General features: G+C 42.4%; 1 protein-coding gene across 3 annotated transcripts in view; it reads left to right on the top strand.

The window, feature by feature from the left end:
• LOC141085645 (uncharacterized) overlaps window positions 1–25028 on the top strand; it is a 43393-nt gene extending 18365 nt beyond the window's left edge. Inside the window, exons 1-5 of one of the 3 annotated variants that reach the window (XM_073571186.1) lie at window positions 2818–2903; window positions 8127–8472; window positions 11169–11230; window positions 16594–17413; window positions 23172–25028. In XM_073571186.1, coding sequence (XP_073427287.1) covers window positions 8145–8472; window positions 11169–11230; window positions 16594–17413; window positions 23172–24571 — 2610 coding nt within the window. In that variant the 5' untranslated portion in view covers window positions 2818–2903; window positions 8127–8144 and the 3' untranslated portion in view covers window positions 24572–25028. Of the gene's footprint in view, window positions 1–2817; window positions 2904–8126; window positions 8473–11168; window positions 11231–16593; window positions 17414–23171 lie in introns of those variants that run through there. The other 2 variants (XM_073571187.1, XM_073571185.1) reach the window with 2 other exon arrangements.
• Window positions 25029–26269: the final 1241 nt, after the last annotated feature.

Raw genomic sequence — 26269 nt, 5'->3', positions numbered from 1 at the left:
AAGAAGGTCTATCTTCGTCTCAACAGACCAGAGAATCTTATTTCTCATAGTCTGGGAGTCCTTCATATGTTTTTTTACCAAACTCTATGTAGGCTTTCAAATGTCTTGCGCTGAGGAGAGGCTTCCGTGAGGCCACTCTGCCATAAAGGCCCCACTGGTGGAGGGCTGCAGTGATGGTTGACTTTGGGGAACTTTCTCCCATCTCCCTACTGCATCTCTGGAGTAGAGATGGGCGAACTCGAACAGTAAAGTTTGGCGTCCGTACCGAATGCCTACTGTTTGGGCACGGACACCAAACATGGACTTCACCAGCGCAGCAAACACCGATTCTGATCGGCGGTGAAATCATTCCCGCCGGTCAGAGAGCCGCGGTTCCCACGCTGTCGGAAGACAGCGCGAGTGCTCAGCTGTGATCTGAGGCAACCCTCAGGTGTCAGCTTCAACAAGGCTAGTTATCAAGAATAGAGGGGCCCCATGTTTTTTGTTTTTTTTTGTTTTTTTTTTTTAAATAAATGTAAAAAAACATCATGGGTCCCTACCATTTTTGACAACCAACCTTGCTAAAGCAGAAAGCTGGGGGGCTGGTAAGGGGCTATGGATATTGCGCGCACGCGCGCCCCCCCCCCCCCCCCCCCAGCATAAAAATAGCAGCCTGCAGCTGCACAGAAAAGGAACATCTATTAGATGTGCCAATTCTGGCGTTTTGCCCAGCTCTTCCCACTTGCCCTATAGCGGTGGCAAGTGGGGTGATAGTTGGGGGGTTGATATTACCTTTGTATTGTCAGGTGACATCAAACCCCCAGGTTAGTAATGTATGTATTCTTAGTGTGAGATCAGTGGTCCAAAGTAATTTAACCCCTTAAAAACATCACTCATTCAAATCTGTGAAAATGGGCTTTTTGCCCACTTTGATGCCAATTCTGATGCCCAGAACCCACTTGGGCCAGGCTGGAGGGACCTGGATTTGATGCAGGGCATCACTATCTGTGTTCTTAGTGTGAGATCAATGTCTCAATGTAATTTAACCTTTTAAAAACACCAGTTACTTTGATGCCAGTTCGAATGCTCAGAACACATTTGGGCCAGTGTGGAGAGATCTGGGTTTGATGTGGGGTTCCCTGTTCTATATGTCTGCACTGTGATATCAGTGGCCCAAAGTCCTTTAACCTTTTGATTAATGCCATTTGGTGCGCACTTTGATGCCTGTTTTTGTGCCAGTTTTATAATTTTTGTAGCTGTTTAAGTGTACTCTCATCAGGGCACTTTGCTGCATTGTATGTTATTATTGTGAAGGTTATTTTTTGTTAAACCTATAAAAAAAAAAAAAACAGAAAAGAGAATTTGCTGAATAAAAAAACTGACGAATAAGAAACCAACTTCAGCTCTGAATAAGAAACTGAATGGAGGAGGAGACACAGATTAGATGTTAGAAAAAACATTTTGACAGGGTATCAATGAGTGGAACAGGCTGCCACGAGAAGTGGTGAATTCTCCTTCAATAGAAGTCTTCAAGCAGAGGCTGGACGGATATCTGTCTGGGTTGATTTAGTGAGTCCTGCTTTGAGCAGGGGGTTGGACCAGATGACCCAGGAGGTCCCTTCCAACTTGAACATTCTATGATTCTATAAATAAGAAACCAACTTCAGCCTCGTAGTGGCCTGGGAGTATTAGTACAATGTCATTCTGCCAACCGGCGCTTGAGTGAGGCATCTGAATTAGGCTTTTCAGTGACTGAGGATTAGATAGATGGCTTTGCTATCATGTGATGCAGCATTGTATCTAAGCCAATCATGTGATACAGTTCACTTAGCCATGTATTTAAGCCCATCATGCATGATACACTCTGCTGAACAGTGTATTTAAGCAAGACGTGATTAGCTTAGGTACTTGGAGTGCATTAGGCCATGTATCTAAGCCAATCATCTGTGACAGTCTGCTGATCTGTGTGCCTAATCCCATTGTGTGCTTGTGCGCCAACACTCCACATCTCAGTGCAGGGATATTTGGCGACTGCAGAAGGATAAGGCTGAGTGCAGACGGACTTTTTTGCCCTGCGGATTTTTCTGCGTAGAATGGAAGAAATCCGCAGGTCAAATTACCTGCGGATTTCTTCCATTTTTAATGCGGTTTTTGTGCGGTTTTCCACTGCGGATTTCTTCCATTTTTTTTTAATGCAGTTTTTGTGCGGTTTTCCACTGCGGATTTGGAGACAGGGGAGGTGGAAAACCGCACAAAAGTGACATGCTGCGGATTTTGTACTGCAGGAAAACCGCGCGGAAAAATCTGCAGCGTCTGCACAGCGTTTTTTTTATTGAATTTAAGGCTACTGTACATCACAATGCGGATATGCAATGATTCTGCGTGGAAATATCCTCTGCGGATCCGCTATATATCCGCATCGTGTGCACACAGCCTAAGGGAGGATGAAGTTTCGGATCACAGTACAGTATCAATTACATAAGCTCAGGAGACTCCAGACCTGTGGGAGCAGGTCCGCCCACGCCTACTGCATATTTCAGATTTATTACATGGAAATATTTACAATAATTAATGTAGCAAGTCTCCATCTGTAACAAATCTAAGAAATCCCTTCATTCACAATGTTTTGAATGGTAGATGTGTTGGCCAACATTTAGTGATGGCATTTAGTCCTTATTCTGCAATGTGATCTGACAGCTGTTAGAGGGACTGTGTGCATAGAGGTAGCGCTGCCGGCCTCAGGCAGTGTCTGAGCAAGCAGTCAGATTGGCGGTGTGTGGCATGTGATCCTGTGTAATGCTGCTGAAACGAAACTCATGGTAGAGAAAGGGAAGTGCTGAGAATCGTCAGAACCCTGTAGAGTCTCTGCTCTATGAAGACCCTCTGTCCTTGTCTGGAGGGGCAGCATGTGCAACATACAAGGCGTAAGTAGCTTACATTTTAGAGGATGAATTATCACCTTTGTGCCTGTCTCCTTTCCTTAGCATCTAAAATATCTCTGGGAAATCAGACACTTTCGATGTGATTCACAATTCTATTTACATCGGTTATTGAAAGTAAAAAAAAAACTAAAATACAGGTTTGGATTTTTAGACTTTATTATTGCTCCACATTAATTACGGCTTTTGTGGTATTTTTACTTTAGTCTACATAATTATTTAGATTCACGGTACTCAATGTGGGTATAGTTTTCACTAGTTTTCTAGGAAATGAATGCAACTTTGCAAGATTTTTTTTTTTTCTACATTTCTTAGCGTGGTACTAAATCTGTCTGTTTAACCCCTTGGTGACCGAGCCAGTTTTGACCTTCATGACGAGGCTACATTTTTTTAAATCTGTCATTTTATGTGGCTATAACTCTGGAACGCTTCAACGGATTCCACTGATTCTGAGACGTTTCGGTGACCTTCTACGTCATGTTAGTGGTAAAATTGTTCAATATGACTTGCGTTTATTTGTGAAAATATCGGAAATTTGCCGAAAATATATAAAATTTTGCAATTTCCAAACTTTTCATTTTTATGCCCTTAAATCAGTCATGTCACACAAAATGGTTAATACATAACATTTCCCTCAGTCTACTTCACATCTGTATCATTTTTTCTTAAACATTTTTTTTGTTAGCAAGTTACAAGGGTTAAAAGTTGATCAGCAATTTTTCATTTTTCCAAAATAAAATTACAAAACACTTTTAGGGATCACATGAGATTTGCAGTGACTTTTGGGGGGGAAAATACCCAAATGTTACACCATTCTAGAAGCTGCACCCCTCAAAACCACATTCAAGAAGTTTATTTAAAACTTCCAATGATTCACAGGTACTAAAAGAAAGTGGAAGGAAAAAATTAACCTTAAAATCTTCCAAATTTTACTTCAGCTCCAAATTTCTTACTATCATAAGGGTAACAGGAGAAAATGGACCCTATAAAATGTGTTTTTACATTTTCTACCGAGTATGCCGATACCACACATGAGGGGAATACTTCTATTTGGCTGCAGGGCACGGAAGGGAAAGAGCACTTTTTAAACAAAGCCATCTGAAATCGAGAGGGGACACCATGTCGCTTTGGAGAACCCCTGATGTTCTTAAACAGTAGAAACCCCCCACAAGTGACCCCCATTTTCAAAACTAGACTCCTCAAGGAACTTATCTAGATGTGTCATGAGCACCTTGAATGCCCAGGTGCGTCACAGAAGTTTATAAAATAGAGCAGTGAACAAAAAAAAATATATATATATATATATATATATATAAAATATCTTTTTTTTTTTTTTTTCACAAATGTAACAGGAGAAAATGAATACTAAAATTTGTTGTACATTTGCTACTGAGTATGCGGATACGCCATATGTGGGGGAATACTATTGCCGTATATAGGCGAATATAAGCCGACCCCCCCCCTTATTTTGCAACAAAAAACTGGGAAAACTTATTGACTCGAGTATAAGCCTAGGGTTGGTAAATGCAGCAGCTATTGGTAAATTTCAAAAGTAAAAATAGATACCAATAAAAGTAAGATTAATTGAGACATCAGTAGGTTAAATGTTTTTGAATATCCATATTGAATCAGGAACCCCATATAATGCTCCATACAGTTCATGATGGGCCCCATATAATGCTGCACATAGGTTATGGCCCCATAAAATGCTCCATAGATTATGCCCCCATATGCTGCTGCCAAAAAGGTAAAAAGCCATACTCTCTTCTCCTGCTCAGGACCCGGCACCTGAGATATTCACCGATGTCTGCCGCTTTCTATGTCAGTGACTGTTCAGCCAGCAGAGGGCACACAGCGCACTTGCCACGTCACCATGCCCCCTGCTGCCTAAACGTTACTGACAGGACTCAGCAGAGCAGACAGCGGTGAGTAGCGATGGACCCTGGACAGGTGAATATCACTGTATTTACCCCTCCTGGTGCGGTCTCTGCAGCCCCGCTTCTCCAGTCTCCCTTCCTGCCTTCAGTGGTCACGTGATACCGCTCATTACACTCATGAATATGCGCATAATCATGAGTATAATGAGCGGTACCACGTGACCGCCGAAGGCAGGAAGGGAGACCTTGAAGTGAGGGGGCTGCAGAGACCACTCCGGGGGGTAAGTATGATCTCTGACACCCCCGCTCCCCCTCCGACCCCCAGGTATATGACTCGTGTATAAGCAGAGAGGGGGATTTCAGTCCCAAAAAATGGGCTGAAAATCTCAGCGTATACACGGTGTGTGTATATATATAATCTCTGAACAGTCATGAAAATGAGTTTGCAGCCAACCTATTCTTAAGCAAGAGACCGAGCCAAGGACTAAGAGTTGGTGCAAATCAATTCATACTACCTTAAAATTGCCACCTGGTAACCGCACAGGTGTGAGATTTAACCCGGCTGTATGGATGACGCAGGAGGCATCATCCACGTCGATCATAGCAGGATGACTGATCACCATTTGGAAGGGGGGAACGACGGCTTGGCAAGGATGCCTATTAGGTCGGCAGGATTTACATAGAACACAGGAGAATTTCAAAAGGTTTTTGGGACAAATGGGGAATCAGGTGTTTACCTACCCCTTTATGGAATGCAGTGCCGATTAAGGTGCTGGTGTTGGTTCAGACTACAAGTGAGCAAACCCGAACAGTGACGTTTGTGGCGTCCGTATCGAACCCCTGTTGGGGCACGGACACCGAACATGGACTTCACCAGGAAGTCCAGTTTACTGTTTGGGTTCAGCTGCTCGAACACTGGGTGTTTGTCACGCTGTCATGTGCATGACAGTGCGACAAACACTGCTTCTGATTGGCGGTGAAATCATCCCTGCCGGTCAGAGAGCCGCTGTTCCCACGCTGTTAGAAAACAATGTGAACGCTCAGCTGTGATCAGAGTTATAAGTGTGTGTGCACACGGTGCGGGTTTTGCTGCGGATCTGCAGCGGATTTGCCTCTGCGGATCCATTGCAGATCCGCAAGCAGAGTACAGTACAATGATATCCAATGGCTTTTTTAAAACTGCAGTACACATGTTGTGGATTTGCTGCGGTTTTAAATCTACAGCATGTCAGTTCTTCGGATTCTGCTGTGGTTTGACACCTGTTCCATTGTCCAGGTGTCAAAACGCAGGGGCAAATCCGCAGGTCATTTTTAAAATCCGCAGCTGAATCTGCACTGTGTGCACTCACCCTAAAGTTTACCTCTGGTCACTGTCAGCTGATGGGACTACTGATCCCATCATCGGACACCTGCAGCCGCTAATAAAGGCCCCGTCACACTAAGCGACTTACTAGCGATCCCGACACCGATATCAAGGTGTCAGGATCGCTAGTAAGTCACTATGTGATCGCTAGTGAGCTGTCACACAGACAGCTTCACCAGCGATCAGCACAGCGATGCCGAGCGCCCGGCATCGCTGGCCATCCTGTAAAAAAAATAGAATCAAAATAAAAAACATTATTATTCTCACCTTCCGATGTCCTGTTCAGCCATCCTGCCTCTCTCCATGCTCCGGTCCCAGTGATCCTTTGCACGAATGACCGCGAGATGTCAGTCTCGCGGGATAACAAAGTCTCGCGGTCATTCGTGCAAAGGATCACTGGGACCGGAGCGTAGAGAGAGGCAGGATGACTGAACGGGACGTCGGAAGGTGAGAATAACTATATTTTTTATTTTTTACACCTGATCGCTGGTCTCCCACTGTCACACACAGCGATGCATGCTGGCCAGCGGGAGACCAGCGACCAAAGAAATGTCCAGAGATTTCTTCCAGCGATACCGGCAGGGGGGCCGCTCGCTGATCGCTGTCACACACAGCGATCTCGCTGGTGAGATCGCTGTTACGTCACAAAAGTTGTGACTCAGCAGCGATCTCGCTACTGAGATCGCTTAGTGAGACGGGGCCTTAACAGTGAGAGCAGGAGCGGCGGATAAAAGTATTCATCAGCGGCTCCTGGTCTGTAAATAAATAATAAAAAAAAAATAAAAAAAAAGCTTCTCGGACTCCTCTCCATTACTAATCCGTGGCCTTGATGTCACCTGACAATACAAAGGTGACATTATCCCCACAAATATTAACCCCATATGCCACCGATACAGGGCAAGTGGGAAGAGCCAGACAAGGTGCCAGAATTGGTGCATCTAATAGATGTGCCTTTTCTGGGCTGCTATTTTTAGGCTTGGGGGGGGGGGGGGGGCAATATTCATGGCCCCTTACCACCCTGAGAATACCAGCTCCCAGCTGTTTTTTTTTTTTTTTTCAATATGACATAAAATTGTCAAATGGGTTCTGTTTTCTCTCTGTAGCTACTTCTGAAAAAATGTGCATATCCTGAAAAACAAGATGGTCCAGAATGTGGTTATATCCTGAAGAAGCGAGTCCATTTCAAAACGCATAGATAAAGCCACAAATAATTACAGTTCTGTGTATCCTGGATCCTTAAACGGAACCGGTCAGCTAAGAAACAAAATTACCTTTGTCTGCAGGCAATCTGCAAGTTAATAATGTTTCCAACATGTTCAGCCATCTAACTGGAAGAGTAGTTGCAGGGAGAAAGTGAAGTTATATTTTCCCTGCAGCTGCTTATTTTCTGTCATTGTTGCGGTGCAGAGAGAGGCTATAATCACGTTGCTACATAGTGATCGCACTGTAATTGCTGTCTTCACCTAGACTGCAGTGCATGTGTGCAGCTCAGGCTGTCAGTCTAGGCATGGTGGGGACACCTCCTGAACCATCCCGATGACTGAAAGTGAGCAGCCACAAGGAGAATACAACTTAATTTTCTCCCTGCAGCTTCACTTCCAGTTAGACTGATAAATATGTTTAAAATGTTATTTGCCCACAGATTATCACTACATACATGATAAAATTTGCTGGTATCTCTCCTTAATGACAGAAAAACTCACAGTGGTCACAAATACCGGTAAGTTGAATCTGACAAAAGTAATTTATTTTCATCGTGGTTTTTTTTTTTTTTTTTTTTTGTCAGATTCAAGTTATTTCTGTGACCAATGTGGGTTTTTCTGTCATTAAACGAGGGGTACCAACAATTTTGACCACATGTGTATGTCTGCAGGTAAAAGGTGTTTTTTAGCTGACAACTGTGCTTTTTTTTTTTTTTTTTTTGTTTTTTTTAGTTTTTTATAAAAAACATTTGCCTTTTCTTTACAGCAATTCCTAAACTGAGACATGGATGAGATTCTGAAGTCAGAGATTTTCGTTGTTGTACATGGCAAAACAGAAGGAGTTTCTTTTGAAGAATTTGGCGGACTTTTTCGTCAGGTTCATGGCTATTATCTTAAATTGTCAAATTATGGCTACACCTCAATGAGGGATTTATTAAATGACATGAACGATTTGGTTGAGGTAAAGACTATAAATAAACAACCAATGATAAGATGCAAATCACCCTCAAGACATCATGTAGTGGTCTCCAATGTGAACATATTACCTCAAGAAAAAGAGCAGGTCTCAGGACGACCAACTGTACTTTTGCCTTCATCTGGATCATCCCCAGGTAGGCATTACCATTATATGAGCCAACAAAGAGCAAAGTGCATCCACACTACTGCAGCCACCAGGTACCTGTTCAGATCAAGATTCCCGCACATGCAAATTGATGCTATTTGTCTCAAACAGGGAGGGATATGTGCTCAATCCAGAAAAAAAGTATGCAATATCCAAAGCCAGAAGAAAAGGGATGGCACTCACCGTCCTTTATTGTAGCATAAAAATCTTCAGCAGGGGAGCAGTGTGAACAAGGAACGGACGACTGCAGTTTCGGCGCTGCCGCGCTTCCATTAGGACCCGTGGAAGCGAGGCTGCTCGAATCAGCCGTCGTCCATTCCTTGGTCACATTGCTCCCCTGCTGAAGATTTTTATGCTACAATAAAGTTTGGATTTTAAGGACGGTGAGTGCCAATTCCTTTTATTCTGTCTTTGGATATTATCATTACATGTCGACTTTAAATTTTTGTTTTGCAAAACAGTGGATACCACAATCAGAGGTGTAACTATAGTGAGGGCAGGGAGTATGCAGGGCCTGGAGCCCAAAGGGGCACAAAAAGGTCCTTTTTGTCCTTATAGACCAGTAAATAGTGTTTTATCCATCAAAGATCTCTACTCACACTGCTGTGATCCCTCCCCCACCCTGACTGCCATGAGAGGATACCTGGATGTGTTGGTAATGATACTGCAGATCTGTGTTATGTATCTCTACACAGTAGCTTTAGAGGCCAGTGAGGTGAGGAGGGTTTACCCTTTTCTCCCCTACATGATGCCGACTACTTATGTAAAGAAGTACAAACCCCCAGAGACAAATTTCTAGTAATGCCCCCTTGGGCTTCAAATAAATTACCACCTAAACTTGACAAGCTAATGTCTGCACAATGGAGAAAAGGAATTAAAAAATAAACTGTTTAGCTCTGCAGCCACCATTTCAGATTAATATGCTAAAACGGGTTAAAAGTCCTTTTTAAAAGGCATGTAATAGTTAGGAGCCTCTTTGGAGATTTTGCAGTGGGGTCCACAAACATCAAATTGCACCACTGTTGACAATACATGAGATTTCACATCTTTACTTACTCTCCTTTTCCGCATAACTGCACGGTTTGGGACTAGTGCAAATAGGGTGGTGTGTTTAGAAAACCTTCGCCTTAACCTAATATTTATGCCGTTTTAGTCTTGGATACTACTGCGTGTGATATATTCTTGCTTCTTCCTGGATTTTTGTACCATGTTTCTAGCATTATTTTTAGGTCATCTATAGCCAACGCATTGGTTCTTACGATGGTACTAGATTATGGCCCGATGCTATCGCATCGGGAGGATGTGATATCTTCACACCTCTTGCCATGTTAACCCTCAACACACACACACTGCTCTCACCGTTCACCATCTCCACTCACTCTTTCACTCCACATACGACCCCTTCTCTCACTCCGTCTCTCATACTCACGCAGTCATCGTCGCTGCTCCACGATCCCTGACATCTTCTTCCGCCGGCGCCATCCTGGATCCAGACGTTGTCCACACCGGCGACATGTACTTGCGGCGACGCCATCTTGAGTATCGTGAAATCCCGCGATACTCAAGATGGCGTCGCCGGCTTGGACGTCGGGATCCAAAATGGCGTCAGCGAAATCGCGTGAGTTTTCGCCGACGCCATTTTGGATCCCGACGTCGTCCTCGCCAGCGACCTGTTCTTGTGGCGACGCCATCTTGAGTATCGTGGGATTTCGCCGATCCAAAATAGCGTCGCTGCACGAACACCGGTGAAATGCGCAGACGCTGCACCGGTGAAAAGTGCGCCCAGCACTCCGTCTCTCATACTCACGCCGTCATCGCCGCTGCTCCACGATCCCCGACATCTTCTTCCGCCGGCACCATTTTGGATCCCGACGTCATCCTCGCCGGCGACATGTTCTTGCGGCGACGCCATTTTGAGTATCGCGGGATTTCGCCGATCCAAAATAGCGTCGCTGCAGGAACATGTCGCCGGCGTGGATGCCGTCGGGATCCAAAATGGCGTCGGCGAAATCTCGCGAGATTTCGCGACGACATTTTGGATCCCGACGTCCTCCACGCCGGCGACATGTTCTTGCGGCGACGCCATCTTGACTATCGCGGGATTTCGCCGATCCAAAATGGCGTCGCCGCAAGAACGTGTCGCCGGCGTGGAGGACATCTGGATCCACGATGACGGGATGACGGAATGAGAGAGAGGGTCGTATATGGAGTGAAAGAGTGAGTGGACGTGAGTGGAGATGGTGAGAGGAGTGTGTGTGTTGAGGAGTGGTGTGTTGAGGGTTAACATGGAAAGAGGTGTGCGGTGACGTCACCGGTTACAACTGGACGGAAGTTGTTACAACCGGAAGCTGCTTAGGGCATTTATTATTATAGATGAGATTTGTCTGCATTTTGTGCATTTCAAAAGGGCATTGTACCATTCATTTAGGTACGGTACTCCAAGGATGTCGATATGTTATAAAGAGCCCAACACCACAACACAGCCATGCAAACTGGAAAAGGTTGTTAGTGCTCAAATAAAATGTCTTAGTTCATACATACTATTGAGCATCTGCAACAATGATTTGGTCATACAACAAATTGCACTGCAGATCTTTGACAATTGCCTTCCCTTATTACATAACACTATGAAATATGGTGTTCGAAAATTAAACCCACAAATAATTAATTCAATCATGTTGATAGGTCCTGTTAAGAAAACTGATCAAGCAAAACCTACACCACTTCTGCAGCAGAAAGCAGGAAAGGTAAGCACTAGACCACAGAAACAAGAATTGGGTGCATGGATGGCTGACATGGGGCTGCTTACAGATAGGGATAACATACTATATCTGAAACAAGGCATTAAAGTGCACTGCTAAATATCTTTGGCAAAGAAAACAATTATAGGAGTAAAAATGAAGGCATTTTTGAAAAGGTTTGTTTTGTACAAATTCTCATTCTTCTCCCCCTTCTGGTTTTGTTAATCAACAGCCAGTAGAAATCTATTTGCTACCATAAGATCAAGCTGTCATTGATCTCCTCTACAGGGAGCGAACACTGAAGGTCCTGATCAGTAGTTTCCCATTTTATATGGAATCTGTTAGTAGGTTTTTATTATGAAATCTAAGGGCAACATGATTTAGGGGCTGTAACCAAGATTCCAGAGATGTGGTGTTTAAGGAGCTGCATTTTTTTTTTTTTTTTTTCTTCAAATAATCAGTATTATGAACAGGAGAAAATCACTACAGAAGTAGGTGCGTCGTGCCTTGTAGTCAACTGCTCAAGTGTATCCACCTACCCACCACTGGCAGTTTTATGCCTATACACAGTGCATACAGAAAGCTGCCATTCGGTGGTGTGGGCGGAGTTATACAGAGTCCAGCATTCAGAGAACTGCTAGGTTTGCTGCAGAGAAAACAGTGATTTTATCACAACTTCTGCACCCAGTAAACTACTTGATAGAATCAAGTTATCAGCCCCTACGTCATGCTGTTGTCAGATTACATGGCACAAACCTGTTGACAGATTCCTTTTAATACAGCAATGGTAAAGCAATCAATTTAACATGACCACAGTAACCCCCATAGTGCACATTGAGGTTTACTATTAATTACATGTGAAAATACCCTCTGTGTCTCTGAAGATAGTCTAGTGCCATCTATTGGAAGTAACTAGGGTTGATCGAATAGGTTTGGATAAGTGCTTATCCGAATAGCTATAGCGCCTCCCAAATAGCTGCATCAGAAACTCGGATCGCTCCTGATATTCAGCTGTCCGGTGCCGCAGCTGCATGTGTCGTGGCTGTGTGACTGTTCCTGTTTGTTTGGGCTATGCATGTGTTGTGACTGTCACACAGCGCAACACAAGCAGCTGCAGCGCCGGACAGCTGATTACTGGGAGTGCTCCAGGTTACCGAGGCACCTATTCGGTAAGCGCTATAGCTATTCAGATAAGCTCTTATCCGAAGCTATTCAATCAACCCTAGAAGTAACATTCCTTTTAAAAGGGCCTTGCCACATGACTTGGGATCCCTTTTATAAGTCTCCTCAAGTCAACTTGGCCTTCTCTACTAGGAGAAACTTACTACTTAGGCCAGGGTCACACTTGCGAGTGCAATGCGAGAAACTCGTGCATCAATACCCGGTACTGCCACCGGCAGTTCGGACCAGAGCATTCAGCTGCGTAGAAAGACTTGCAGCCACACGCTCCGGTCCCGAGTGCCGGTGGCAGTGCCGAGTATTGATGCAAGAGACTCGCGCTGCACTCGCAAGTATGACCCCGGCCTTGCACTGAATATGTATTGCAAACCTGTATGATATTGCAAAAAAACTTAATTTGAAAACTAGTTTGCTGGTGACTATTGAAAACAGTCTGTCCAAGTATTTTAAGGTACCTGGGGAAAAAAACAAGTTACTTTTCTATACTGTGCTGGCATAAAAAAGGTAGCCATTGTGTCTCAAAGGACATTATTCAAACCAATGGAGCCAAAACGCAGCTCTCAGATAAAACATCATAGTAAGTTTTTTAAATGTTATTCTGGTGCCTTTAAAAACACTTTTCTTCTATGTGTACTTCTAGTGATACAGTGGAGGAAAGGAGTCATTGTGCGGTGCAATGGAATTATTAGATCTTTTCCTTATAGTGATTGATACTGGATTAAAGTCATTCTGCAGTTTTACCTTCTGTTATATGAAACATGCGGGCTCTGTGGCCAGCAGCTCAGTCAGAAGGGTCAATGCACTCCCTGACATAAGTTATGTCGCTTATCCATGTTATGTAAATAAAAGCTTTTAACGTGATGTTAAATTCTTCCATTGGTTGTATAAATTATTCTTTTGAAAGCTGAAACCCTCCGAAATGTGGTTTAGGTTAAGAAAATAAATTGTCATTAATGCAGAAATATTGATCATTTAATGGGCACAGTGGTCAGATTTTGGGAAGACAAAGTTTTGTCGGCCACAAAGTAATGTGATATTCAAACAAATAACTTCAAATACAAATATATGTTGCATAACATTGGTGAATGAAGTTGTGGTGCTATTAGAGTCATATTTAATATTTTGTGTGACTTCCATGAGCTTGAAGGACTGCATCCATGCGGTTCAACAATGATTCTTACAATTTATTAATGAAGTCATCAGGGATAGCAAAGAATGCAGTCTTACTTGCCTCCCAGAGTTCATCTAGATTCTTTGGTTTTGTCTTCCAATCTTCCTCTTTAAACCTACCCCAAACATGCTCAATGATGATCATGTCTGGTGACTGGGCTGGCCAGTCCTTGAGCACCTTGATCTTTTTTGCCTGGAGGAACTTTGTTGTAGAGATGGATGGATGAGATGAAGCACCATCCTGCTGCAGAATTTGACCCCTTTTATGATTTGGAATATAAGAGGTAGCTAATATTTCTTGATATTTTAGGCTATTGATATTGCCTTCCACCTTGCAAATGTTTTGCACACTCCCATACTGAATGTAACCCCAAACCATGATCTTTCCACCACCAAAATTCCCTGTTTTCTGGGTGTATTTTGGATCCATACAGGCTCCAGTAGGTCTCCTGCAGTATTTGCGGTGGCTGTGGTGTAATTCTACTGAAAATTCATCAGAGAAATCCACCTTCTGCCATTTCTCCAGCGTCCATCTGTTTAGCAGGCTGTGGGACTTTGCAAATGCCACACGGTTTTTATTTGCCTTTTGTTTAGTGCTGGCTTCTTGGGCACTGATTCAACCATGAAGGCCATTTTGAGACAGAATCCTATAAACTGTTTAGTTGACACAGGGACATGAGGTGACCAGGCCAGTTGGAGCTCTGCTGCAGTGGAAGAGGGGCTTGCTTTGGATTTTCTAATCAACAAACATTCTTCCTGTCTTGTGGGGTCTGCTGGACCTGGGCTTGTCAAACACCTCTCCAGTCTCTTCGAATCTTTTTTTTAATTCTTTGTACTTGACGCTGAGACACATTAAAGGTGCCAGCCACCTCTGCAGTGGATCTGGTCTTCAGCCTCTTGATAATCTAGGCTTTGGTTGCAGGGTGGATTTTTGGCATGTTGTCAGAGCTCAAGTTGCAGCTCAAGTGAAGGTCTGGGGTGCTGGGGTTTCTTTTTATACACACCCACTGATTAACCGATCATTTACTGAGCACAGGTGAGGATGTAAACTAGGATTGGGTGCATTATATGACCAGGCGACACAACTTTTGTCTTGCCCAAATCTGTCCATTAAATGATCGATATTTCTGCATTGATGCCAATTTATTTTCTTAACCGAAACCACATTTAGGAGGGTTTCAGCTTTCAAAAGAATACCGTATATATTCATGTATAAGCTGACCCCCCCCCCCCCCCCCCCCCCCCCCTAAATTTGGCACAAAAAACTGGGATAAGTTGTTGACTCGCTTATAAGCCTAGGGTGAAAAATGCAGCAGCTACTGGTAAGTTTCAAAAATAAAAATGGCTACCAATAAAAGTAAAATTAATTGAGACATCAGTAGGTTAAATGTTTTTGAATATCCATATGAATCGGGAGCCCCATATAATGCTTCATACAGTTCATGATGGGCCCCATAGGATGCTCCATACAAAATACGCCCCATATAATGCTGCACAAAGGTTAATAATGGCTCCATAAGATGCTCCATAGAATAATATGCCCCATATGCTGCTCCATAAAGGTTATGGCCCCATAAGATGCTCCCATATGCTGCTCCATAGATATGCTCCCATGTGTTGCCCCTTATGCTGCCCCATAGTTTATGCCCTAATATGCTGCTCCATAGTTTGTGCCCCCATAAGGTGCTCCATAGTATACCCCCCCCATATGCTGCCCCATAAGTTGCTTCATAGAATTCCCCCATATGCTGCCCCATAATGTGCTCCATAGTATACACCCCCATATGCTGCCCTATAAGTTTCTTCATATAATCCCCCATATGCTGCCCCTAAGGCTATGTGCACACATTGCGGAATAACCTGCGGATTTTTCCCCGTGGAACCGCAGGTAAAGTGACCTGCGGTTTGGCCTGCTGTTTTGCCAAGCGGTTTCACACCTCTACTATGTTAAAGGTGTGAAACCGTAGCGGAATCCGCAGAAACAATTGACATGCTGCGGTTTATAAACCGTGTGGAAAAAAAACGCAGCGTGAGCACTGCGGTTTTGAAAACCCATAGGGTTACATGGTACTGTACCATGTCTGCGGAACTGCTGCGGTTCCGCAGGGCCAAAACCGCAGCGGAATCACAGCAAAAACCTCAGCGTGTGCACATAGCCTAAGGTGCTTCATAGTATACCCCCCATATGCTGTCCCATAAGGTGCTTCATAGAATCCCCCATAAGGTGCTCCATAGTATACCCCCCCATATGCTGCTGCCACTGCAAATAGAAAAAAAAAAGAAAAAAAATGCTTACCTTTCCGTCGCTGGTCCTGAGCCAGCGGTGACCCCAGCACTGGCGATACTTGCCGATCCTCCGTCCATCGCTGCACTCCCCTGTGTCTGCCGGGTCCCTCTGTCAGTGACGTTCAGGCAGAGGGCACGCACTGACTGTCATCGCGCCCTCTGCTTGAACATCACAGACAGAGGACGGAAGACAGCAGAGCAGCGCGTAGCAATGGACCAGGGATTGGTAAATATAGCATATACTTACCCCCCTCCTGGCGCGGTCTCTGTGCAGCCCCTTCTCCCGGTCTCTGGCTCCTTCCTGCAGCGGAATATTCATGACTTTAATGAGCGGTACCATGTGACCGCCGCAGGAAGGGGCCTGAGACCTGGGAGAAGCGGGGGTGGGGCTGCAGAGACCGCGCCAGGAGGGGGTGAGTATGATCGGATACCCTGTCCACCCTCCCCCACTGACCACCCAGTTTATAACTCTCGTATAAGCCGAGAGGGGGACTTTGAGCCCCAAAAAATGGGCTGAAAATCTCCGGTTTATACGCGAGTATATACGGTAATTTACACAACCAATGGATAAATTTAACGTCCGGTTATAAGCTTTTGTTTACATAACATGGATAAGCGACATAACTTCTGTCAGGGAGTGTAGGTGCACAGTAAGACAACCCTCTCAATTTCTCATGCCATTTTTGGGAATCTTATTTTGTGAATGTAGAAACTTAAATATTTTTCTTTCTCAGCAGGTGAAGACCACTCACCCAGCAACAAACAAAAAGTCTAAAGAAACTTTAAAATCTCGATACTGTCAATCTGCTAAACCCCCCAGTCCTGCAGTTAAGCATAAAAACAGTCCCCAACCTGGATCATCGCCACATGGAAAGACTGCAAAAAGCTATAGATTTCCTGTGAACCATAAACCTCCGATCGCTAAGCCTGTACCTGCAGAAAATCTTTCCAAGATAAAACCACAAAATTCCACATTTTTAAAACCAAAAACAAGCACAAAAATGCCACATTCCCCATATGCCAGTTCAGCTATGCAAAATAAAAAAACAGGTTTGCTGCCAACTCCAGGTACTTCATTGTTAAGCAGCCCATTTTATATTAACTATATGCCAATGGTTGCCCAACCTGGCATCAAACCAGATGTGTCCTATGCATCTGCCTGCAAAAGTAATCTCAACATGAACAAGTTCAATCACGGACAACAATTACCTCCAAATAATGTAAGATTCAAAGTAAACCCTGGGGTTAATTCAACCAGTGTACCTCAGTCTTCTAGAGCAGAACATAGACCCTCAATACAGCCAACCTCCGTCATCAAAAAAAACATTCAGCAGCTACTGATTCAGCATGACAGCGGCATTTCAATTTTCCAACTACAAAAACTGTATCTAACAAAGTTTCGACAGCCCCTCAAATTCAGGGGTTCAGTTACATTGAAACATCTCTTGGTGGAAATGAACGATGTTGTGAAAACCGAAGGTATAGGGGTACAAATGCTTGTGTATCCAGGTTCTGCAAAAAAGAATCCAATCACACCTGCCAATGGACAGCAAGGTAAGTCTCAAGTTCATAGCCTATAAAAGTGTATACCCCAAATGTGGCCCATATGTCCTATGTAGTCCTTGTATAGGATTGCAGTTGATTGAATGTATTTTGCTATAAAAAGGTGGTGAGAACCTGTGAAGGATTCCCTCTTTAAGGGAAATTAATTGCCATCAGGGTGAGAAGAGCGGTTTTAAAAAGTGGATGAAATGGCTTTGGAGGTCAATTTTGATAACTGCTTTGAGCTCCGCCTCTATTTTAAATGAATCATTGATCATGTACAGACACCTATAAAAATGCTTATAAATATTTTTTTTTCTAGAAGTCTGAATTGTTAGGGGCTCTAATTTGGAAAGTGGCCAAAAGAACAACTTTCGTTTCTACCTGTACATTCTATTTTACTTTTAAATATTCTATTGAAATTTTTATAGTTCTAGAAAAGGGAATCTGTCAATAGGATGAGCCCTGTTAAAGTCATTGATATTGGCATTTAAGTTAGTCATATGTTAAAGTTTGGGCACCCCTATTAATGTTAACCTTTTTTCTTTATAACAATTTTGGTTTTTGCAACAGCTATTTCAGTTTCATATATCTAATAACTGATGGACTCGGTTATATTTCTGGATTCAAATGAGGTTTATTGTACTAACAGAAAATGTGCAATCTGCATTTTAACAAAATTTGACCGGTGCAAAAGTATGGGCACCCTTATCATTTTCTTGATTTGAACACTCCTAACTACTTTTTACTGACTTCCTGAAGCACTAAATTGGTTTTGTAACCTCATTGAGCTTTGAACTTCATAGCCAGGTGTATCAAATCATGAGAAAAGGTATTTAAAGTGGCCACTTGCAAGTAGTTCTCCTATTTGATTCTCCTATGAAGAGTGGCATCATGGGCTCCTCAAAACAACTCTCAAATGATCTGAAAACAAAGATTATTCAACATAGCTTTTCAGGGGAAAGATACAAAAAGTTGTCTCAGAGATTTAACCTGTCAGTTTCCACTGTGAGGAAGATGGTAAGGAAATGGAAGAACACAGATACAGTTCTTGTTAAGCCCAGAAGTGGCAGGCCAAGAAAAATATCAGAAAGGCAGAGAAGAAGAATGGTGAGAACAGTCAAGGACAATCCACAGACCACCTCCAAAGACCTGCAGCATCATCTTGCTGCAGATGGTGTCACTGTGCATCGGTCAACAATACAGCGCACTTTGCACAAGGAGAAGCTGTATGGGAGAGTGATGCGAAAGAAGCCATTTCTGCAAGCACGCCACAAACAGTCGCCTGAGGTATGCAAAAGCACATTTGGACAAGCCAGTTACATTTTGGAAGAAGGTCCTGTGGACTGATGAAACAAAGATTGAGTTGTTTGGTCATACAAAAAGGCGTTATGCACATTGGAGGCTAAAAAACACAGCATTCCAAGAAAAACACTTGCTACCCACAGTAAAATTTGGTGGAGGTTCCATCATGCTTTGGGGCTGTGTGGCCAATGCCGGCACCGGGAATCTTGTTAATGTTGAGGGTCGCATGGATTCAACTCAGTATCAGCAGATTCTTGACAATACTGTGCAAGAATCAGTGACGAAGTTGAAGTTACGCAGGGGATGGATATTTCAGCAAGACAATGATCCAAAACACCGCTCCAAATCTACTCAGGCATTCATGCAGAGGAACAATTACAATGTTCTGGAATGGCCATCCCAGTCCCCAGACCTGAATATCATTGAACATATGTGGGATGATTTGAAGCGGGCAGTCCATGCTCGGCGACCATCAAACTTAACTGAACTGGAATTGTTTTGTAAATAGGAATGGTCACAAATACCTTCATCCAGGAACTCATTAATAGCTACAGGAAGCGACTAGAGGCTGTTATTTTTGCAAAAGGAGGATCTACGAAATATTAATGTCACTTTTATGTTGAGGTGCCCATACTTTTGCACCGGTCAAATTTTGTTAAAATGCAGATTGCACATTTTCTGTTAGTACAATAAACCTCATTTGAATCCAGAAATATAACTGAGTCCATCAGTTATTAGATATATGAAACTGAAATAGCTGTTGCAAAAACCAAAATTGTTATAAAGAAAAAAGGTTAACATTAATAGGGGTGCCCAAACTTTTACATATGACTGTATAGGAAGTGAAATAAAGGGGGGGGAAAAATATATAGATATAGATATAGATAGATATATATATATATATATATATATATATATCTATATCTGATCCCCCTCATAGTGCTCAAAACCTCATTCAGGAAGTTTATTAACCCTTCAGGAGCTTCACAGAAACTGAAGCAATGTTGAAGGAAGAAAAATGAACTTTTTGACTTTTCACACAAAAATTACCTTTACACCCAATTTTTTTTTTTTTTTTATCTTCGCAAGTGTAACAAGAGAAAATGGCCCCCCAAATTTGTGCAATTTCTCTTGAGCACACAGATATCCAATATGTGTTGGAAAACCACTGTTTGGGTACAAGGCAGGGAAGGAGCGCCATTTGACTTTTTGAACGCAAAGTTTGCTGGAATCAAGAGTGAACGCCACGTCCCGTTTGGAGAGCCCCTGATGTGCCTAAACAGTGAAAATCCCCCACAAGTGACATCATTTTGGAAACCACACCCCTCAAGGATTTTATCCAGGGGTCAGCATTTGGAACCCATAGGTACAACACAGAATGTGATAACATTAGGTCGTCATATGGACTAAGACATTATTAGTGTTGAGCGCAAGTGTCCACTACTACAGTTTGCCTAGAGAGCTCTTGTATGCACTGAGTATCACAAGTATCCAAAAACTCAAGTTTAACCATTTTTCCATTCATACGGGAGACTTCAGCCCTATAATAATCATCCCTGTAAGACAGATTTCTTAGTTTGGCATAAAAATCCCCTGTTTTTTTACATAATACTGTGTAGAGTTTTTGGTTAGTATTAAGAATGATTTCCAAAATAGAAGTGTTCACTTTATTTTTTTATATCACTAAAAGGCAAACCAAATGGAGAGAAATCTAAAATTGCACCCCTATTTGGTGTGACCACCTCTTGTCTTCAAAACCGCATGAGGTACACAGTATTAAAGGAACCAAGAAGGGAGGTTGTTCCAAACATCCTGGAGAAGTAGCCAGATGTTGCTTGTGTAAATGCTTCTAGCTCTTCATATAATCTCACACAGACTGGATGATGTTGAAATCGGGGACCTTTGGAGCCTTATCACTTCCAGGACTCCTTGTCCTCTTTTATCTTGAAGATCATTCTTAGTTACATTGGCTGTATGTTTTAGACTGTTATCCTGCTGCAGAATAAATTTGAAGCCAATCGCATGCCTCCCTGATGATTCTGAATGTTGAGTAATTAAGGGAACCTGTCACGCCCCCCTTCCCCCCCCCCCCCGGCTTTTTAAGTAAAAGAGCCACCTCGTGCAGTGCAGCACTAATGCTGCATTCTGTCAAGGTGGCTCTTTTATGTAGCGTCCCTTCCACCGCAGAAATAATGGTTTATAAAATTGGTCAGACATACCTGAATTTTGACTGGGGGGCAGGTCTTTCCCCCTTTGACACCGACGCCTCGCATCCGTCATTCGTTTCCTCCTTATGTCTTTGTTCTGCCTCCCTTGTGTTCAATTTCAAATGCTGGCGCCTGCGCTGTAATATATTTTCTTGGGCATACGCAGTTAGCACTGTCCGTCCTCTCTCATCACTTCATGGCCTGGATATCGCACCTGCGTGGACGTGCGGCCAGAGATTCCGCCCCGCCGTCTCTTATGATTTATTCACACTATCCAGTATTGAAATTGATAATTTTAATCTGGACTAAATTGAGACTTAAACTCACCTTTGTACTTCCAGTGGGGAAAATAAGTATTTGATACACTGCAGATTGTAGGTACACTTCAACTGTCAAAGACAGAATGTAAAAATAAAATCCAAAAAAATCACATTGTATGATTTTAAGATAAGTTGCATTTTATTGCATGAAATAAGTATTGATGCTACAGTATAGAAAAATAGAACCTACTCTGCACTTATTACCTGTATTAATTGCACTTGCATCTGAAGTTGTTACCTGTATAAAAGACACCTGTCAACAAACAATGGATCATTCTCCACTGGGCCAAGACCAAACAACTGTGTAAGGACACAAGGGACAAAATTGTAGTCCTGCACAAGGCTGGGATGGGCTTCAGGACAATAGGCAAGCAGCTTGGTGACCAGTCTCAAACATTACCGTTGATAACACACTACGCTGTCATGGATTAAAATCCTGCAGGGGCATGCAACATCCCCCTGCTTGCGCCAGCACATTTCCAGGCCCATTTGATGTTCACCAATGACCATCTGGATGATCCAGATGAGGCATGGGGGAAGGTCATATGGTGAGATGAGAACAAAATAGAACTTTTTGGTGTCAACTCTACTTGCCGTGTTTGGAGGAAGAAGGTGTACAACCCCAAGAACAGTCGCAACCGTGAAGCATGATTGGGGAAACCTCATACTTTGGGAGTGCTTTTCTGCAAAGGGGAAAACATGAGTCTGCACCGTATTGAAGGGAGGAGGGATGGAGTCATGTATCGCAAGATTTTGGCCAACAACTAGAGATGGTCGAACCCGAACAGTAAAGTTCGGCGTCCGTACCGAATACCTACTGTTCGGGCACAGACACCGAACAGACTTCACCAGGAAGTCAGTGTCACTGTTCAGGTTTGGCTGAACCCGAATATTCAGCTGTCTGCCCATCTCTACCAGCAACTTCCTTTCCATTGAAGATGGGTCGTGAATGGGTCTTACAGCATGACTGGCTAACCTGACCAGAAAGGCACAGCCAGCATAAATGAGTGGCTCCGTAAGAAGCATTTGAAGGTCCTGGAGTGGTCTAGCCAGTCTCCAGACCTGAGCCCAAAAGAAAATCTTTGGAGGTAGCCAATACTCAATTTTGCCCAGCAAGAGTCCTGAAACTTGGAAGATCTGTGTGGACCAAAATCCATGCTGCAGTGTGTGCAGACTTGGTCAAGAACTACAGGAAACATCTGACCTTTATATTTGTAATTGTTTGCAATTAGAGATGAGCAAATTTGTTCGGATTTGGTTCCGAATACGATCGGCAGCCGAATATTAATTTTGCATTATTCGTTGAATACAGCCCAATGTCATTGGTATCAATGGGAGTAGAAATTTCCAAACCTGTTTGGAACCGATCATAACACACACATTCAGCTTGAATATGGCACAAATTTGACAAGTTTAGGTTCAGCAACTGAATCCAAACCAATTCGCTCATCTTTATTTGCAGTTGCAAATATAAAGTTCTATTTTTCTATAGTATCAAAAAATTAATTTGCAATTTATTGCATGAAATAAGTATATAAAAATCATACAATGTGATTATCTGGATTTTCTGTTTAGATTTTGTCTATCGCAGTTGAAATGTACCTACGATAAAAATTACAGACATCTCCATTCTTTGTAGGTAGGAAAACATTCAAAATCGGCAGTGTATCAAATACTTAATTTTCCCCACTGTGTTCCTTTTGGGCCATAGTTTTGTTTTTGTACCTACAGTTCGGTGTCCGTGACAAGTTTTACATTTGTCCCACATCTTAGTATGAGGAAGTGCTGAAATTCTCCTCTATGTTGAGTTTATCAAACAAAACTTTAAAAGTAGTGTTTATATTTGCAATAATATCTGCCTCGACATTGGATGGGTTAACGAAATCACTGAATCTAGACAACTTGTCCTGCTTATTAATTATTTTATTTATTTTTTAGATGCTGCTCTACAACGTACTGTTTCTTTGCTTACTAAAGGAGACTTGCCAAGGGAAGTTGCATCAAACCAATATTCTGCAGATTCCTTAAAATCACAGAATGATAAACTGGAAGAGGCTGCACCGTTGTCCTTCAGTGATGATCACATTTTGGTGTCTGGGCTAGCCACCAAAAATGGCCTTTCACAAAATACATCTGAGAATTACAGTGTACCTCAAATTATTTTACACTCATCAGGTTTTTCACTTGTGATGGAACAAGACATGCATGGCCCTCATAAAGGGAGTGAAATAAAGTTGTCTAATAATCCTGATTCTTGTAATGGGCAAAATACATCATCTCACAACAACACATTTAATGGTCCAGAAAACTTGCAGCAAATACTACCTAATGCAAGCTCGTTAATACCAGACACAAAACCACATAAATCATTGGTTCCTCAGGAAGAGAACACCGAGAGTGAACATTTACAGCCACACCACTCCATGAATGTAATGGAAAAACATGGGCAAGAAGCAGTTCCCGCTTTACAACCTAGCTTCACCTTCCATACTGAAAATAATTGCTACCTATCAGACTACCCAGCATTACCTACTAGAGGCAATCTCAAAACCAAATCTGGTCTTGTTCCAGTAGTAGAGCCACCTTCAAAACAGAAAAGCATCTCTCAAAACAGAAACAAATATGAGCAAGAGGAACTAGCCAATGGAAGAGATGTTGAGACCTCACAAGATGAAGCAACCATTTCTCCACCTACAAGTGACCCCCCAAAAACAAATGATCCATATTTGCCTGGCTCAAAGCAATCCGTGCTAATGTCATCAGATGTACAAAAAACAGTTTATACACATTCCAGCCAAAGAAATACGGAAAATAATTGCTACACATCAGACTATTCAGTGTTCCCTACTAGAGGCAATCTCAAAACCAAATCTCTCCTTGTTCCAGTAGATGAGCCACCTTTAAAACAGAAAAGCATCTCTCAAAACAGAAACCAATATGAGCAAGAGGAACAATTCAAAGGAAGAGCTGTTCAAACCAAAAATATCATGGGAAGAAACTCACAAGATGAAACAACCACTTCTCCACCTACAATTGACCCCACAAAAAATGATCCATATGTTCCTGGCACCGAGCAATCCGTACCAATATCGGATGTACAGAAAACAGTTAATACACCTTCCAGCCAAAGAAAGCAAGACAAACCCATTCTGCACAAAAAGCAGGTTGAAGACTTTTTGAATCCTGAAAGGATTGTATATTCTGTGCAAGAGACACCCATGCAGCAGGAGGCTTCTGTAGAACAAAGCAAACCTCAAAACAATTTGGAAATGACACCAGAACAAGAAGAAACGCTAACATGGCAAACAAGTGACAGGCAGGTCTGCTGCATACTTTAAAATCCAGCTTAAAAACTGGATCAAATCTTAAAGTGTTTTAAAACAGTTACTAAACACTACATGGTACTTTCACAAAGGCATTGTATTTAACTTTTTTATTGAATTTTTTTTTTTTTTTTAAGTTTTAATATGGGGAGGAGTGAGGAGGGAAAGGTAAGGTTTTAGGAAAAGGGGGAGGGGGGTAAAATTAGGGAAGGGAAATGGGGTGACAATAAAAACTAGAAAACTCCAAATATACATTTCCATAGCTTTGCATATGAAATTAATGCAGATGTAAACTGAACTGTATCTAACTTAAGTTTATATAAAAAAAAACAAAAACCTGTAGGCACTTAATGACCAGTATAGTTAAGGGTTGTGTTGACCAGATCTGTGGGAGTATTCCATCAGCCGTACTGTAGCGCAGGTGTCGTTTTATTATTTGAACAATAAAGTATATCTTTGGTTTAAGCTGTAACAGGAATTGATTTCCATTTGTCCCATTTCTTTGCGTGTTTCTTTAATTTATTATTAATAGCAAAGCGTAGTTCCAAAGAGTAGTGCAAAGAGATTTTCTCCAAAATATCTGAAAACTTTGGCACATCCACTCTTCCAGTACAATGCCAGGGAATTCCTAACCACCAGGAAAATATGTATTAGAATAAACCTTATCGAAGGGTCGAACTCTTCAAGGTCAATAGAGAGAAGAGTTGCCTTTGTAGTTAACGGGTAATGCCTCTTGAGAAGGGAGTCAATGTATATCGATACCTATTTCCACAGGCTTTTAACTTTAGGGCAACTCAAAAAAATATGGAGAAGATTACAGTGTAGTCCGCAATTCCTCCAACATAAGGGTGAGTTCTTTTGGTCAATATGAGCTAGGCGAGAAGGGGTGTAATACCATCTAACGAGGGTTTTATAGTAAGTCTCGTGAAGAAATGTTGGGCGAATGAGTTTGATAGCGTTTTACCATTGTTCGAGGTTAATAGAAATATTTAGTTCTGATTCCCACTTTAACATATGAGTTTTTATGGAAAGTATTCTTTATTTAAATAACTATAAAGATTTTTGGTGCTCCATAAAAATTATTAGGATTTTCTAATATAGCAATAATTTCTGCCTTCGGATTTTTGTTGCTTATAAATTTACAAATGCTATCTTTTAAAATTAAAAAGAACATTAAAGTCTTGGGAGGTTAGGTTAAATTTTTCTTTGACTTTGTTAAAGGATATAAAATTCAGCCCATTATGCATGTCTCTTACTTTTTTGATTCCCGATTGCTTCCAATTATCCAGAAGATCATTTTATAGATGGTAGTGAGCAAGGAAATTGGGAAGATTGTTGTTAATTCTAGTTTGTTTCTTCTCTTGTTAGGTTTAGCTAGTATAGTCGAAGCGCTAGTCAACGCCTGGAAGATAGATTAAGAGGTACTTCACACACAGCGAGATCGCTGCTGAGTCACAAGTTTTGTGACGCAACAGCGATCTCACCAGCGAGATCGCTGTGTGTGACACAGCAGCGACCAGCCCCCCTGCTGGTATCGCTGATCGTTGTTGGAAAGCCCTGGACATTTTTTTTTTTTTAATCGCTGGTCTCCCGCTGGCCATCACGCATCGCTGCTAGTGACAGGCGGGAGACCAGCGATCAGGGAGCTGGAGCTTGTAACCAAGGTAAACATCGGGTTTCTAAGCACAGTGCAGGGCTTAGAAACCCAATGTG

The sequence above is a fragment of the Dendrobates tinctorius genome, unplaced genomic scaffold, assembly GCF_039654945.1.
Source record: "Dendrobates tinctorius isolate UK_male_01 unplaced genomic scaffold, ASM3965494v1 ptg000028l, whole genome shotgun sequence".
NCBI lineage: Eukaryota > Metazoa > Chordata > Amphibia > Anura > Dendrobatidae > Dendrobates > Dendrobates tinctorius.
This window is presented reverse-complemented; position numbering and strand designations above follow the sequence as displayed.